We start from the raw sequence: 14,453 nt of genomic DNA, 5'->3' as shown, positions 1-14,453 counted from the left end.
CTTAATGATTATCTTAAAAAATAAACCAATTTGTAAGTCATCAACATACTCATGTGCACAAAACATCTGAAAGGTAACAAATTAAAGAATGCTGAACTAGTAAGCTTTTATGCAAAAACAAAACAAAACAAAAAACCACCAGCTTTCTTGTGATTATGTATCCTCAAGTACTTTTTCCAGTGTCAAATATGGGCATTGAGGGATCATGGCTCAGTAATTAAGATTCCTCGTTGACCTATCAGACAACCTGAGTTCAATTCTGGATAACCATCTGGCAGCTCAAACCATCTTCGGGTTCTGATGCCTTTTTCGGTCATGAAAGCATTCAAATAGAACACAAATATACATGCAATTAATGCAGAAATCAATGATGTATATTGACAAACTCCTAATTTCCCCTCACTCACTCTTGGTGCAGGAGCTCAAACACTGGATACCAGAGCAAAGCAGCCTATTGCTCACCAATTGAGCTCAACAGACACACCTGAAACTCCACATGCTCTCTTCACAGAGCTCTACATCAACATCCCCATTTTAATTAAGTAGGCCATTTTTTTTATTTCTTTGTGGAATTGACTTATTTTCATTTAAAGACTTCAGGTAGGCATATATTTGCCTGTGTATTATTAAGTTTTGTGCATGTGAAAGTTGGTAACCACAAGGACCAAAATAGAGGGTTTTATCACCTGAAGCCTGAGTTTCATTTGAGAGCTACCTGATTAAAACAACAGAAATCAATCTTTGGTCCTCTGCAACACTAGCATGTGCTCTTAACCTGTGAACAATCTCTCTCAAACTATAGGTCATTTGTTTTAAGAATATGAAAGCATGTTTAGTCTAGGTAAATCTTTGGTGAGTTCACTGGTCCCAAGGAATAAGGCCAGTGAACTGGATATGCAGACAGAAGGACAGGTTGTAGGTTAAGAGAGAAAGAAGGAGCCTGAGAGAAATTTCTTGTTCTATTTTGTTTTTTTTTCTCTTCTTGTGTACCTTAGCATTGATGTCCACATGTTCTTCATGGGAAATGAAAACATTATTCACCTTCCTTAGCGTGTGAAATGTGATATTCCTGGCATTGATGCTTTTTTTGACTTCTCTCCAGAGGGCATTTTTTTATTGAGATCTTAAATTTAGAGCCATTACTCAATTCAGACAATCACAATGACATTAAAATAGGGAACTGATGATCTATGTGTTTAATAAATATACTATAATAAATTATTTTATTGATAGTTCACTATTCAGTAAGGAATTATAATGACTACACTGAGGGTGATATTTCCTTTTTGTTACAACTCAGGATTTAGAATAGCATTCTTTGTAAAGTAAATGCTTTATAGTAGAGTGATCTGCATATTATTGGACAACTTTACATAAAGTTTGGGTACTATGTAGAATTTGAGAGTCCACAGGAATAAAGCTCCAGAGACAAGTGGCATAAACGCTGTATGTAAGCGTTCCCAGTAGTAATCTCATGGAGACATGACATAAAGATCAAGACTGGAAAGCCTGTTTACTTTGCCCTGGGTTGTCTTCTTCCTTTGGGCATCTCTGATGGGTTCAAAGTGCCTCTGGTCTGAATGTACTGTATTTTCATCTTCTCTAATCCATTTAATCCCACTTCATTGGAGCTGTGTCTATGTTGCTCACTTTAGTTTAAATGTTTAGTGCACATAACTGATAAGCCACACAAGAGGGTTGTAAATGTAGCTGAGGAAAAGGACAAGGGAAAGAAGTGTCAACAAAACTTTATTTTATACATGCCAATTTCACCCTGAACTTTGCTGCACTCATGCAATACTAGTGTCTTTCTTTTCGGGACCCATTCAACCTTCCAGACCCTAACCTGGTATCAAGGTTGGTAACAATCAAAGACCTCAGAGAGAAACATCCAGTTGAATAACTACACAATAAAGCATCCTGTCTGGGCAGAAGCTGTATAAAAATGCCAAACTGTGTTTCTGATGTGACAAGGCCTTTCTTCCCACAATATATTTGTCTGTTCCCCATGTCCAGCTTTGCCTTCAAGATTCCAGTCACTGTACATCATTTTATTTTCAACCATCTGAGCAGTGTCAGAAGCCATAGCCTCTTAGGACCCAGATGAGAGATGTGTCTCAAGTCTGTTGTTTATTCAAATATGGGAGTCCTATTTCCCAATTTACTGCCAGCAACAACAAAGTCTGGACCCATTGTGATAAACACAGCGCTCACCACATCTTTGGCAGGTATCTGTAGCAAAGGAGATGCTCTTGGGCTGCCTTATTGCCCTGAGTGTGTCCATGAGCTCAGGACAAAGTAGGGCAAATCTTTCTACAGAAACTTGAGCCGAGTCATCATAGCACTCCAGAGGGCCAGGGTATAGTTCCACATTGATCCTGCTCCAGTTGATGGTGTGCTGCAAAAGGTCCTTCAGAATGTGCATGGAGAAGTTATTGCTGTAGAAGTTGACCATGGTGAGCTGACAGCAATGTCTGAGGGCAGGTAGGAGGGCATAGAGTTGGGAGTCATTCATCCCACACCACTTCAAATCCAGAGTCTCAAGAGTGTCTGCCACTTTCTCTAGGAGACCTCTCAGAGGCATAATATCCAGATCACATAAGACCACTCCTCTCAAATCCAGATGTTTTAGCTGAAATAGGCTTTGACTGCGGGATAGGGAATCCAAGTCTTTCTGTGAAATTAGGTAGTAAGTGATTGAAAGAGTCTCCAAGGGAGTCATCAGGGACCTAGTTAAGAACAGGGTGTTAGTTATGGCTAATAGTGTTGTAGAGATTTGGCTGGAATGTACAGAGTGATAGAAGGATCCAGGTGCCCTATGGTCAGTTTGACTAAATGATCAAGGACATCAGATATGATACTTCCTGATGTAAATTTCTCAGTCATGCCCAGCCCACAGTTCATCCACTGACTTCACTCTCACACTGAAAAGCAGTTTACTTCATAAGTCCAGAAAGCACACAGAAGTACTTCCATCAACATAAAGTCCTGACAGCATCTCGATATTTACTATGTGCTCAATGAATATGGATTCTATCCTTCCTTCTGAAGTCACCTATGCTCTCATTTACAGCACAAGCTGTACCCCCTGTCCCATTCATCCAGTGCTATTTGTGTTCCAAAGTTTTCACCCATGGAAATTGGGGGACAAGGCTGTTCTCTTAGATTTGAGCATATAGCTCAGGTTCAAACTATGCTACCTAGTCCTCCAAATCCAGAATATAATCCCTGGAAAAATTATAATCCACTCCTACTACCTATCTTAACGCCAAATCAATTCTCAAATTCATAAATGTTTATTTGAAACACTGATTTCACTCGTAAAATTTTCCTTTTGTATCTCATTATACATGAAAACAGGATATAAAATCCTGAGTCTTATGAGTCTCTGAATGTTTGTTCCTAGTGACTGTTGGCGTTATGCGCCACTAATCCTTAAGATAAGAGAGACAGATTTGTTTTGCTATCTGACCTAGCTCTATGTTCTTACTTACCCTAGGACTTGATTCATGTGATCTCTAAGGAAATGGACGCAGAACATGCAGAGATGCTGGAGGCAATTGAATTTGGAGAACTGAGATATAAACTTCTTGATACACTTGGTTTCTCTGTCTCTTGTTTCAGTGCTATTAGAGAGGGTCATCTTGTGGAGGGGTGCCAGGAAGACTTTCTGAAGATTTATCATCTTTCCAAAGTAGGGAGCAAAATGTGCCAGGTCAGACAGATTCCACTCTGTATTCAGTTCTAATTCAGTGATGTGTTGTGGATTAAATACATTCAAGATCTCTTTGAGAACTCTGAGTGGCAGCTCCCAGATTGTCATCTGTGTACAACAGAAATGTAGGGAGCCCTTTCTCTGCTGGGCCCACTTCAAGAAATATGCTTGTGTTTCATCAAGGCAGGACCAGATGCACAATTCAACTATGACCTTCACTCGCTGCCGCCTCAGTGCATATCTGGGCAAGACCTTCACTACTTGCTTTTCCTCCCAGTTTTCTGCTGAACAGCTGCTCTCCTCGGCACCAGCCCATATGTTCCAGAAGGTATGGTATGCATTTCTCAAATCAAGAACCTGTAGTTTTGTTCTCCTGTTGGTGAAACATATGAATGTCATTAGACTCCAAATCAACTTTTATAATATATCTAAACTCATCTCTCCCCCTTGCTAAAACACATGCTGTTTAAGCAGCTGACCTCCAAACTGGACTTGGGTATACACCAGATGCTTTCCCATGCCTTCTCTTCACTTGATTACTTTTCTTTCACTAAGTCAAACCTTATTTCTCCTTAGTTATATCATTAGTGGTTGTAGAAATGTCAGGGATAGGCTCATTCTACTGTGAGGCTGCACTTACTCTAGTCCATATTCAACTATAACCCATATTCAACTGTCCTTAGAAAAAATAAATAACTTTCAAGAACCATGTATCCCTCATGAAGATGTTTTCAGAAACTTCTGATCAACTTATAGCCTAGCCATCTACCCTAATAATCTCTACTGTGTAGTCCATGAAATCCCTTCTATGGTAATTGTTTGTTTCCTACCTGGGGTGAAACTTTCTTGTCAGTCGCATGTCTACTCCATCTAGCACAGCTTGAAAGGTTTCTAGGCTTGGTGTCTTCATCAATGCACCCACAGGGAGACAGGGCAATGGCCAAGTTGCCACCATTTCTTTCACAAGCTTGGTTTGTCTGCCCTCAAAGGCCTCCTTGAACAGTGCTGGGAAGAGCACATTTGGCATCTCCTCCAGAGAGGATATGGCCACATCCTCATTTCTGAGCAGTGAATGTCTTGCCAGCATCTGGAGTGTGAATGGGGTCGGAATACTCATCTTCTAAGGTCTCCAATAGGAAAGCTCCTGGGGAAGGAGTTAGCAAAAAATATATTTTCTAGAGAAAGATTGTAAAACTTCTTCACAAACACAACAACATTTAAGACTCTGAGTTTCTTCTCTGGCAGTGTTAGAGACATCATTTTACCTCTTCATCCTAAACTGGTCATATAAAGACAGACTCCCACAGTGAAATCATGGGAGAGTGTTGATCACTCAAATGTGTATATAATTTTCTGCTCAAAATATATTAAGTGTGACCCTTTCTTTTAAAAATGAAAGAATGAAAGAGAGACAGTAAAAAGGGAGAGACTCCCAGGACCCATGTGGATGACAGTAGCTTAAATATGCATGAGAGGGGAGGATAAACCTGAAGAGACCACAACCAGTGAATAGACATGGCTTCCAGTTGAAGAATGGAGACACTAACCCATCTCAAAATGTTTAACCTAGAATTTATTGTCTAAAGAAAAAGCAGGGGCAAAAAAATGGATTAGAGACTGAAGGAAAGGCCATCCAGAGACCACCTGCCTTGGGATCCATCCCATGAACAGACATCAAATCCCATCACTATTGCTAATGCTAAGCTGTGCTTACACAGGAGCCCGGTATGGCTGTCCTCTGAAAGGCTGTGCCACCACCTGTGTCAGACAATTGCAGACACTCACAGGCAACCAAATTTACTGAACTTGGGATTCGCAATTGGAGAGATAGTGAGGAACCGAAGGAGCTGAATCAGCTTGAAAACTCATAGGAATAACAACAAGATCAACTAATTTAACCACCCAGAGCTCCAACAGAGCAACCACCAACAAAAGAGTACGGGTGAATTCATAGTTCCAGATAAACAGGCAGCAAAGCACTGCCTTATCTTGCATCAATGCGAGGGGAGGCTTGGTCCCATGAAGGCTTGTTTCCCCAGGGAAGGTGGTGCTAAAGGAGTGAGGGAGGAGTGGGTGGCTGGATGGGGAATTACCTCTTTTGGGTCAAAGGAGAGGCAGGTTTGGAGTGGAGTTGTGGAGGGGAGACCAAGAAGGGGGACAATTTCTGAAATATAAATCAATAAAATAATCAAAAGAAGAAGAAAGAAAAAGAAAGAACAAACCAATCAACAAAGAAAAACTGAAACAAGCAAACAAACAATAAAAGAAACAAAAAATCCTCCAGTTGTGGATCAAAATTGAATTCCTACTAAGAAGGATGACAACAGTAGGTTCTTAAAATTTTCAGGTTTTCCTGGGTTCCAATAGCAGACCATATCCCAAAACAAAGCTATGTTAAAAAGATGCAGAGCATAGCTTAAGGTAAGACATTTGAGTAACTCACACGTATAATTCTAGGTATTATGAGTTAAAGAGGATCAAAGACACATGGTCTCCAGGTCTCCAGTATGAGCCAGGGTCTCACAAAAACTAACACAAGAAGCATTTGTGAGAATGGAAATATGAGGGAACTTGCTAGATACTTAGCTCTGAGGAGTCTGCTGAGTCAGGAGGATCTTGATATCCAGCCTACCCAGAGCCACATGGCCATTTCTAGGAGAGTGTGAATAACATAGAAAGACTTCTTTTAAAAAATTTACCACAATAATGAAATCAACAGGTTAACCTAGATGTTTGAGATTGAACTAAAACTAGATTTGGAATTAAATCCAAGTTCTTCAATGACTTCATCTAAAGAGACAGAAATTAAAATGTGTTGTCATATCTTGGAGTCTAGAGGTCTACATCAAACTGCATGATTCAAGGGAAATCAATTACATACCAGTTTTGAGCACTGCACACAGATCTCTGCATCCAAGAGAAACCAGGCAGCTATTCAGGCTGCAGGTCTCTGAATATTTTCTCTGGCTCCACTGAAGCCTTTATATACCTCTCTGCTCACCCTCACCCCATTACAGCCACACCCTCCCACCTCCCACTGGAATTTGGTTAAGCTCCACCCTTTGAATTCTATGTGTAATATCCAACCAATTCTTTGATTGAATCAGAACTCTTGGTGAGAATACATTTCAAGGACCACCTCTCAGACATTTCGCCTGTTGATTAACAACATATCATGAATTTGTGGATTTTCCCCTTCATTTGCTTAATTATTACATAGTTTTGACTTTGATATTAGAATGACTCTTGCTGTGAAGCCACCGGTAGTTTAGAACTCTAAGTTTAGCAGTCCTCCTGCCTCACCATCCTTCTTCCTGTGAGGATTAAAGGTGTGAATCAGTATAACTGAGTGAATTTTGTTCATGTGACAAAAGTTAGTTTTATTTGCTGCAGTGCAGAGTTTAATTTGTTGCTGAAAATAGTCATATAAAATAATTCATAAGTCTTGTTCACTTGATTTGGAACAAACAATTTTAATAATCACTTATATGTTCTGGAGCTCAAGGACTGAATAAAAAGTTTTTTCAATAAACTACAATATCACGTATTCAAAGGTTTAGGCAGGACCATGGCTTGATTCCATTAGCATTGTCCCAGGGTCCTGGGTTTGTACTCTGTATTCACAGAGCTACGCAGCATGGAAGGAGTCATCTCTCCAGCATTCCATGCACCGGGGAAGATGGCCAGCCCTGTAACCTCACAATTTGAGAGTTGGAAGCCAGAGGATCAATTCAAAACCCTCTTCAGCCATATTATAATACAGGGACAGCCTGAGGTGCGCATTTGGAGCCATTTCTAAATAGAGGCCTAAGAAAAGAGGAAAAGGAGGGTTGGAGGCTGTCAGAAACGAGCAAATAAGTCAGGTAGGATCAGCCTAGTATGCTTGCTCAAGTTGAAATCAGTACCAGGACGTGTGCTGAGGCAGGAGGACTGCTAAACTTAGAGTTCTAAACCACCGTGGCTTCACAGCAAGACTCAGTCTAATATCAAAGTCAAAACTATGTAATAATTAAGCAAATTTAGGAATTCTGCAAATATGAGGGTTCCCAACTTATCCTACAGCATTCCAAGATACCCAGTAACCACTGAGCATGTCTCCATGCCCAATGATCCTTCCTTTCTGAAATCCCCTTCAACTTTCTTAAAACCATGGATGACATGTTCCCCCGACACACTTTTTAAACTGGTTTGAAAATATTTTAGTTCAGTACAGGCTTCCCTCACACTTTATATTATAGCCAAAGATGACATTGTATTTCTGGGACTTTACACAGACTCACAAGTTTTGAAAAGAAATGCATGCCCCCATCTGTCTAGATGATGCACTGATACATAAGCTACTCTTTTGTGATTTCCAAGCAAGGACTTTACTTCCTGAGTTACAGTATTGTGGGAGGGAAATGTTAGTGATACCCCTGAAACCAACATGATCTGATCTGATACAACTCACAGCAGGGTTTTTACACTGTTCAAGTCAGCTCAGCCCACCTCCCAACTCACCTCCATCACACAGGAAAGTCTTGGTGGTGAGGAAGCCCCAAATATCTGCAGAGGTAATGTGCAAGCATCTAATTGGAAAGCTACTGTTGCCTTTAACATAATTGGCCAGTGCCGGAACAATCATTAACTTAGTTTCTGTTACCCTCTCCATTGGTGATTCTTAGGCAAGGGGTGATATTGTAACTGGAAGGTGCAGGTTTGTTGGGGGAATAATCTAGGGAGACTGGTCTGTTTGAGGGTATAAAGTGGAAATGCTGGTCCTGTTGGGAATTAGCCTAGAGATTTGGATTTGTTGGGGGGTGGGGGACAACATTGAAACTAATACTAGGTACCAGCCCATTAGTTTACCTGAGTTCACACTTAGCTCATGTTCTCTAAAATTAAGTATGATCTTAAAAGATTAAGCATTTCAGCAGCCATAGAAATCCTTGCCAAAATGAATGCAAGTCATCCTCCTGCCTCAGCCTTAGGAAGGCTGCTCTAATAGAAGATAGCAAAGCATGAAGCTCAATTCTTTCTTCCATACCAGACAAATAATTGTGTAAGGTATTTGTCATGTCATCTTACAATGGTATTTCATAGTTTTGTGCATGTATTTTCAAGAATAGATTAAGGGCTACAGGTGAGTTTCCTGGTGAACAATGCTGGTCATAAATGAAGAAAGCACAGCTAGTTGACGTGGCTCACATAGAATTCCTCCCAACAGGAAATAAAACCAAGGCAGAAGGATCTCTGTGAGTTGGAATTCTAAATTCCCCCTCGCTATAGAAAACTAGACTAACAAGCAGGCTAAAAGTTTTTAGTTTTTTTCCACCACACACAGAACAAGGCTTAGCAGCAGAATTTCAGCCTCAGGCTGATCCTGAGGACACCCTCAACCAAAGACCGAACTCTCGAAAACAAACAAACCAACAAACAAACAAACCAAAACCAAACAAGAAATCCTGTCAGGACCTCCATCCTCCTACTCTGAAGAGCATGAAACAGAAGATCAAAGGCACCAAGATAGGGCTTCTAGTATTTTGGGGAAACCATACTGGCTAACCAATTGAATCTAATGTGCTCCACCCTTGCGTGGAATTCTTCAAAGACATCCTAGGCAAGCTTCTCAGAGGGACACACGTCAATGACAGAAAACACTAGACAAAAGCTTGTAGGAATAGAACAGCATCAGGTGTCTATCCCCTCCCATTGAGCCCAAAGCCTGGACTTGAAGAAACTTATTTTCCCACCACTGCCTATTTAGATGAAGGGCTCCATGCTTATGAGGGTTCAATTTTTTCAACCTTCCTAAAAATTATGTCATTGGGTTTATCTCTGGCTAGATGTACTTGTGGCCCTTCCATTAATAACTGTGGTGCCTGTTAGACTGTCAAGGTCAGTTCTAACTTCTGGTCTCCCCAATTCCCTGCTCCTGAGCTGCACCCAGCTCAGCTCAATATCTCCTTTCTCTTGGTCCCATTTTACACTGAAATTCTTTCTTCCCACTATTGATTTCTACTTCATTGTCCCAGGAGACATCCATAGCACTTTGGAAGAAACCCATTTTCTCTTGACCCAAGGATCTTGGACTCCATAATGCAGTCATTTTCATTTATGAAGTCCAAGGACAGGCTGCTGAGATGCCTTTTTAACACCAAGTTCCAATTGTAGGTATTTGTTTGAGGGATACCGAATTATATTATGTTGTCTAGGTTAGACTCAGTTTGGGGGCCTTTCCTTCATCAGTCCTTTGAAGCTTCCATCACCACCTTGGATCATCTCTGCTGCTGTTCTTTCCATGGTGACAATCTTAGTTCATTTGTGTTTTGCTGTGTCAGCAGGGGAGCATGCATGTAGATGTGGGAGGACTAGAACCTGAAGTGGTGTCTCTCAGTATACCTGTGGGCTTAATTAGTGAATTCAGGCTTGGTAGCAAGTACCTTTCCTGTCTGAGGCATATCACTGGCTCTAAAGCTCTCTTCAGGTTTTTATTTAGGAATTTTGTTTGCTTTTTCTCATATTTTGTTGTGGCTGTTGCATTTTTGTTTTGTTTTGTTTTGTTTTTGACAGGGTTTGTCTGGGTAACAGCTCTGGTTATATCTGAACTCACAGTTTACAACAGGCTGACCTTGACCTCAGAAGTCCACCTGCCTCTACTTGCCTAATGCTAGGTTTAAGGCCTGTACCTGAATCACTGCGTAAACTATACTTTGTTTGTGTCTTTATTTGTTTTCTGGTTTTGAGACTGGGTATCTTCATTTAAGAGCCCTGGTTTTCCCACATGCCACTCTGTGAACCAGTTTTGTCTGGACCTGGAAGACCCCCACGCCTCTGTCCCCTGAGTGCTGGGATTAACATCGTGTGACCCCCTGCAGCTCTGGTTTAATTTTAAGATAGATTTTCACTCCACAGACTTCAATGGTTAGGAATTAAATATTTAGATAAGGCTAGCCCTGAACTCACTGAATGAATCAACCTTCAACTCCTAGGTGGTATGATTAAATGTGTGTGCCACCATTCCCAAATAGATCTACTGTTTAAAAATTTATTCTATGTGTAGGGTGTTCTGCCGACAACAATGAATGGTCATCCCTCACATGCTTGGTGCTGAAGAAGGTCAGAAGGTTGTTGAGTCTTTGGTGGAACTCATTCACAGATCAACTCAAGCAACCATGTAGGTGACGGGAATAGAAGATAGACAGGTGCTCATTTTGGATGAAGCAATTCTCCACCTCAAGTCCCACTTCAGATTTCATCCCTTGACTAAGGCTGTTTGGATGATCCTACCTGATATACTCTCTGTTTCCTGAGGAGCCAAGGGCAGCATCTCTTTTACCTTCTTTTATCTTTCTTTTTGTCCATTTACAAAGCAGGTTTTGTAGAGGTCCTGCTATTCTTCAGCTTACAATTTGGCTGAATATGACTTTTAACTGAGCCTCCTACCTCCAACTTTCAATTTTCAGCTTAGCAGCATGCCCCATCATGTATGCTGCACAGAGAGTTGGAGAGAGGACTCCCAGTATATTGCATAGCTCCCTACCAACTGAATACATACGCAGCACCCTGGCAATAGTAATATAATCAAATCATGCTCCTGTTTTACCCATTTGAGTGGCTGCTGCTGCACTTTATTGATGGAGCATGCACTTCAGTCCTTGAGCTCCAGTACATATTCCTTTCTCTGATGTATTTTTTTTCCTAATCCAGTGAGAAAGGAAATCATTGAATTCTTTTATTTCTTTAATCAGCAACATTTTAAACCCTGAGATTTAGGAAACTTGGAATGACTCTAGTCACATGAATAAGATTCAGTCAGATATGGTTATTCACCGCAGTAATCCTAAGAAGGATTCAGAGGCAGGAGGATTGCTAGAATGTTGACTTCTAAAATAACCTTGGCTTTAGAGCATGACACAGTCACTGAAGCACATTGAAAACTCAGGAAACCTTAAGCAAGGGAGTGGACAAATCACAAAGCTAGGTGTGGTATGGTTCATTAACAAGTGTTATATTTGTACTTAGCCAAGAAACTTTTGGAGGGGTGGGCAGGGATGGTGATGAGTGGAATGTATGTAATTACGAGCCCTTCTGTTTCAACCACTGAAATGATTGGATGTTTGCTCTAGAAGTAAAATAGTGGAGATTAAACCTGGAAATCCAAATCCAGTTCACAGTTGAAGGGTGAGGATACAACAGGGAGGGTTGAGCAATGAGGTACATAAAGGCTTCAGTGAGCCAGAGAACACACTCGGAGACCTGCAGCCTGAATAACTGCCTGGTTTGGCTGAAGACCTCTCTGCAGTGCTCAAAACTTGGAAGTAATGATTCTCCTTTGGTCATGTAGTTTGATGTAAAGAGCTTTAGACTCCAGGATAGGATAGAAATTTTAAATTCTGTCTTGTGAAAGGAGCACATTGACGAGCTTGGATTTCATTCCAAATGATGTTTTAGGCTCATTTCCATTATATTTCTATTATAGCTTGTATATTTCATTAGTGTGCTTGATATAATGTTTTTCAACAAGGATTCTTTATGTTGTTCAAACACTCTTAGAGCTGGCCATGCGGCTCTGGATAATCTGGAAGTCAGATCATTCTGACTAAGGTATTCTCTCATGTTTTCCTTCACTGAAATGATGGACTTTATTTCTCTTTGTAAAACCCTGGCTCATACTGTAGACCTGAAGATGATTTATTTTTGATCTCCTCCAACTCCCAATAGGTGGTATTACTCTTATGAGTTACTCCCATGTACTGGCTCAAGCTTCAGTTGCACTTTTTAACACATGGCTTTGTTCTATACATGTTCTGCTTCCCAGACACAAGAAACCCTAAAAACTGCAGAAATGCACTGACACCATCCTGTTTTCTGGGAATCAGCATTGATCCACATAACCAGGCTTTTGTTTGTTTAGTTGGTTGTTTGGTTGGGTGGTTGATTTATTTTCAATTTTGTTTTTGAGAAAGGCTCATATATTTTGACCTGAAAATTCTGTGCCATTTGTGTGATAGAAAGGATCCCATGATACCATTTTGGGAGTCTGTCTTTCCACCCTCAGTTTAGGATGAAGAGGTAAATTGTTGTCTTTGCCACTGACAGAGCAGTAATTCAGAAGCTTAAAGGTTGTTGTGATTATGGGGAATTTTATAACTTTGTCTTGAAAGTATATTTATTTGACTCCTTCCCCAGGAGCTTTCTGACTTGACACCTCAGAAGATGAGTGTTCAGAACCTGCCCACGTTACAGAAGCTGGCAAGGCACAGTCTGCTAAGAAATGATGCTGTGGCCATGTCCTCTCTGGAGGAGCTGCTATTGTGCTTTTCTCAGCACTGTTCAAGGAGGTCTTCCAGGGCAGATAAACCAATATCATTAATGCAATGGTGGCAGCCTGGCCTTTTCACTGTCTCCCTGTGGGGATAAAGATGAAGACACCACTCCTGGAAACCTTGAAGCCTGTGATAGATGGAGTAGACATGTGAATGACAAAAAAAGTTTCACCACAGATAAGGAGTAACCATGTACTATAGCAGGGGACACAGGGCTTACACATTAGAGATTATAGGTTCAGGGAGAATGTTTTCTGATGGGATCTTCAGACATCAATGCAGAAGTCTTGATGTCTATTGTTTGTTTTCTTGGAATAAGGACAGTTGTCTTTGCTTTAGGGCTTAGATTAGAGGTAGCCTCGTGGTAGAATGAGCCTAACCCCAGCATTCCCATAAGAACTAATTACAGGAGTGAGGAGAAATAGAGTAGCTTAGCGGAAGGAAACTGATCTGGTATACAAATGCAACTCAGGAGTAGCTTCTGTAGCATGCATGTGTGCACATTACACTCTTGTAGCATAAACGTACACCATGGCAGGGTGGAGGAGACTGGAGTTTAGAGTCATGTAGTGGAAACTGACAGCAGATCTTGTCATGTTTGCTGACACTTCACCTGTTTTATTCTCAGCAGGGGCAAACTTTAGGTTTTAGAACTGAGAAATTTGCACCACCCCTTCTGGAACATATGGGCTGGGAAGGAGGATGGCAGCTGTACTTCACAGACCTTGGATGAGAATCTTGTAGTGAAGGTCCTTCCCAGATAGGCACTAAGGCAGAAGCTGAATGTGGTAGCTGAGCTGTACCCTAAGCTCTGCCTTGATGAAGCACAAGCATGCTTCTTAAAGTGAGCCCAGCAGAGAATGGGCTCCTGGAATTTTTGCTGTATAAAGCTGAAGATCTGGGCCATGCCGGTAGAGTTTATCAGAGAGATTTTGAATGTCTTTCATCCAGAGCACATTGAGGATTTGGAACTGAACACCGAGTGGAATTTCTTCAAGCTGGTCCATTTGCTCCCTTTTGGTAGATGAGAAATCTTCACTAACTGCTCCTGGCACCCCTCTACAAGAACGTCTTCAAGATTGCCAATAGGCCAGGAAAGAAGACAAGTGTGTCAAAGGGTTCCTTTCTCTGTTCTCCAAATTTTATTGTCTCCAGCATCTTTCCATGAGTGATGTTCATTTTCTCACAGAACGCATGAATCAGGTCTTCAGGTAAGCAAGGATGGAGTGCTGGGCCACCTAGTCTACCCAAGTATGTAAAATACCTGTATGAAAAGAACTTCAAGTTTCTGAAGAAAGAAATTGAAGAAGGAATTAGGAGATGCAAATGTCTCTCTCATGCTTCTGCATCCAGAGGATTAATCTAGTACAAATACAATCTTACCAAGAGCAATCTACTGATTCAAAATATTTCCCTTTAAATTCCTACAC

The 14,453-nt window shown here is 41.0% G+C and overlaps 1 protein-coding gene and 1 pseudogene across 3 annotated transcripts; one reads left to right on the top strand and one right to left on the bottom strand.

Annotated features, from left to right (window-relative positions):
* Positions 1-2,161: 2,161 nt before the first annotated feature.
* Positions 2,162-4,832, bottom strand: LOC116912591 (PRAME family member 8-like). 3 transcript variants are annotated; one of them, XM_032916709.1, is made up of 3 exons: positions 4,546-4,832; positions 3,495-4,088; positions 2,162-2,729 (listed from the first exon to the last, which is right to left on the bottom strand). In XM_032916709.1, exons 1-3 carry the CDS (start codon positions 4,830-4,832, stop codon positions 2,162-2,164), a joined length of 1,449 nt encoding a protein of 482 aa, XP_032772600.1. The 3 variants fall into 3 exon arrangements, with proteins under 3 accessions (XP_032772600.1, XP_032772601.1, XP_032772602.1); XM_032916710.1 differs by having other exon boundaries at positions 3,495-4,085; XM_032916711.1 differs by lacking the exon at positions 3,495-4,088.
* Positions 4,833-12,913: 8,081 nt separating this feature from the next.
* Positions 12,914-14,238, top strand: LOC116911991 (annotated as a pseudogene).
* The last annotated feature ends 215 nt before the right edge of the window (positions 14,239-14,453 follow it).

The sequence above is a fragment of the Rattus rattus genome, chromosome 11 (genome assembly GCF_011064425.1).
Source record: "Rattus rattus isolate New Zealand chromosome 11, Rrattus_CSIRO_v1, whole genome shotgun sequence".
Classification (NCBI taxonomy): domain Eukaryota; kingdom Metazoa; phylum Chordata; class Mammalia; order Rodentia; family Muridae; genus Rattus; species Rattus rattus.
Note: the sequence above shows the minus strand (reverse complement) of the source record. Positions and strands in the feature narration are given on the sequence as shown.

Bases quoted from the DNA above. Each gene is read 5' to 3' on its own strand.
- LOC116912591 (XM_032916709.1), bottom strand. From the start codon at position 4,832: ATGAGTATTCCGACCCCATTCACACTCCAGATGCTGGCAAGACATTCA. The intron at 4,089-4,545 runs GTAGGAAACAAA...TTTCACCAACAG, and splicing joins ACAAGAAAGTTTCACCCCAG to GAGAACAAAACTACAGGTTC. The intron at 2,730-3,494 runs GTAAGTAAGAAC...GTTCTTAACTAG, and splicing joins CACATGAATCAAGTCCTAGG to GTCCCTGATGACTCCCTTGG.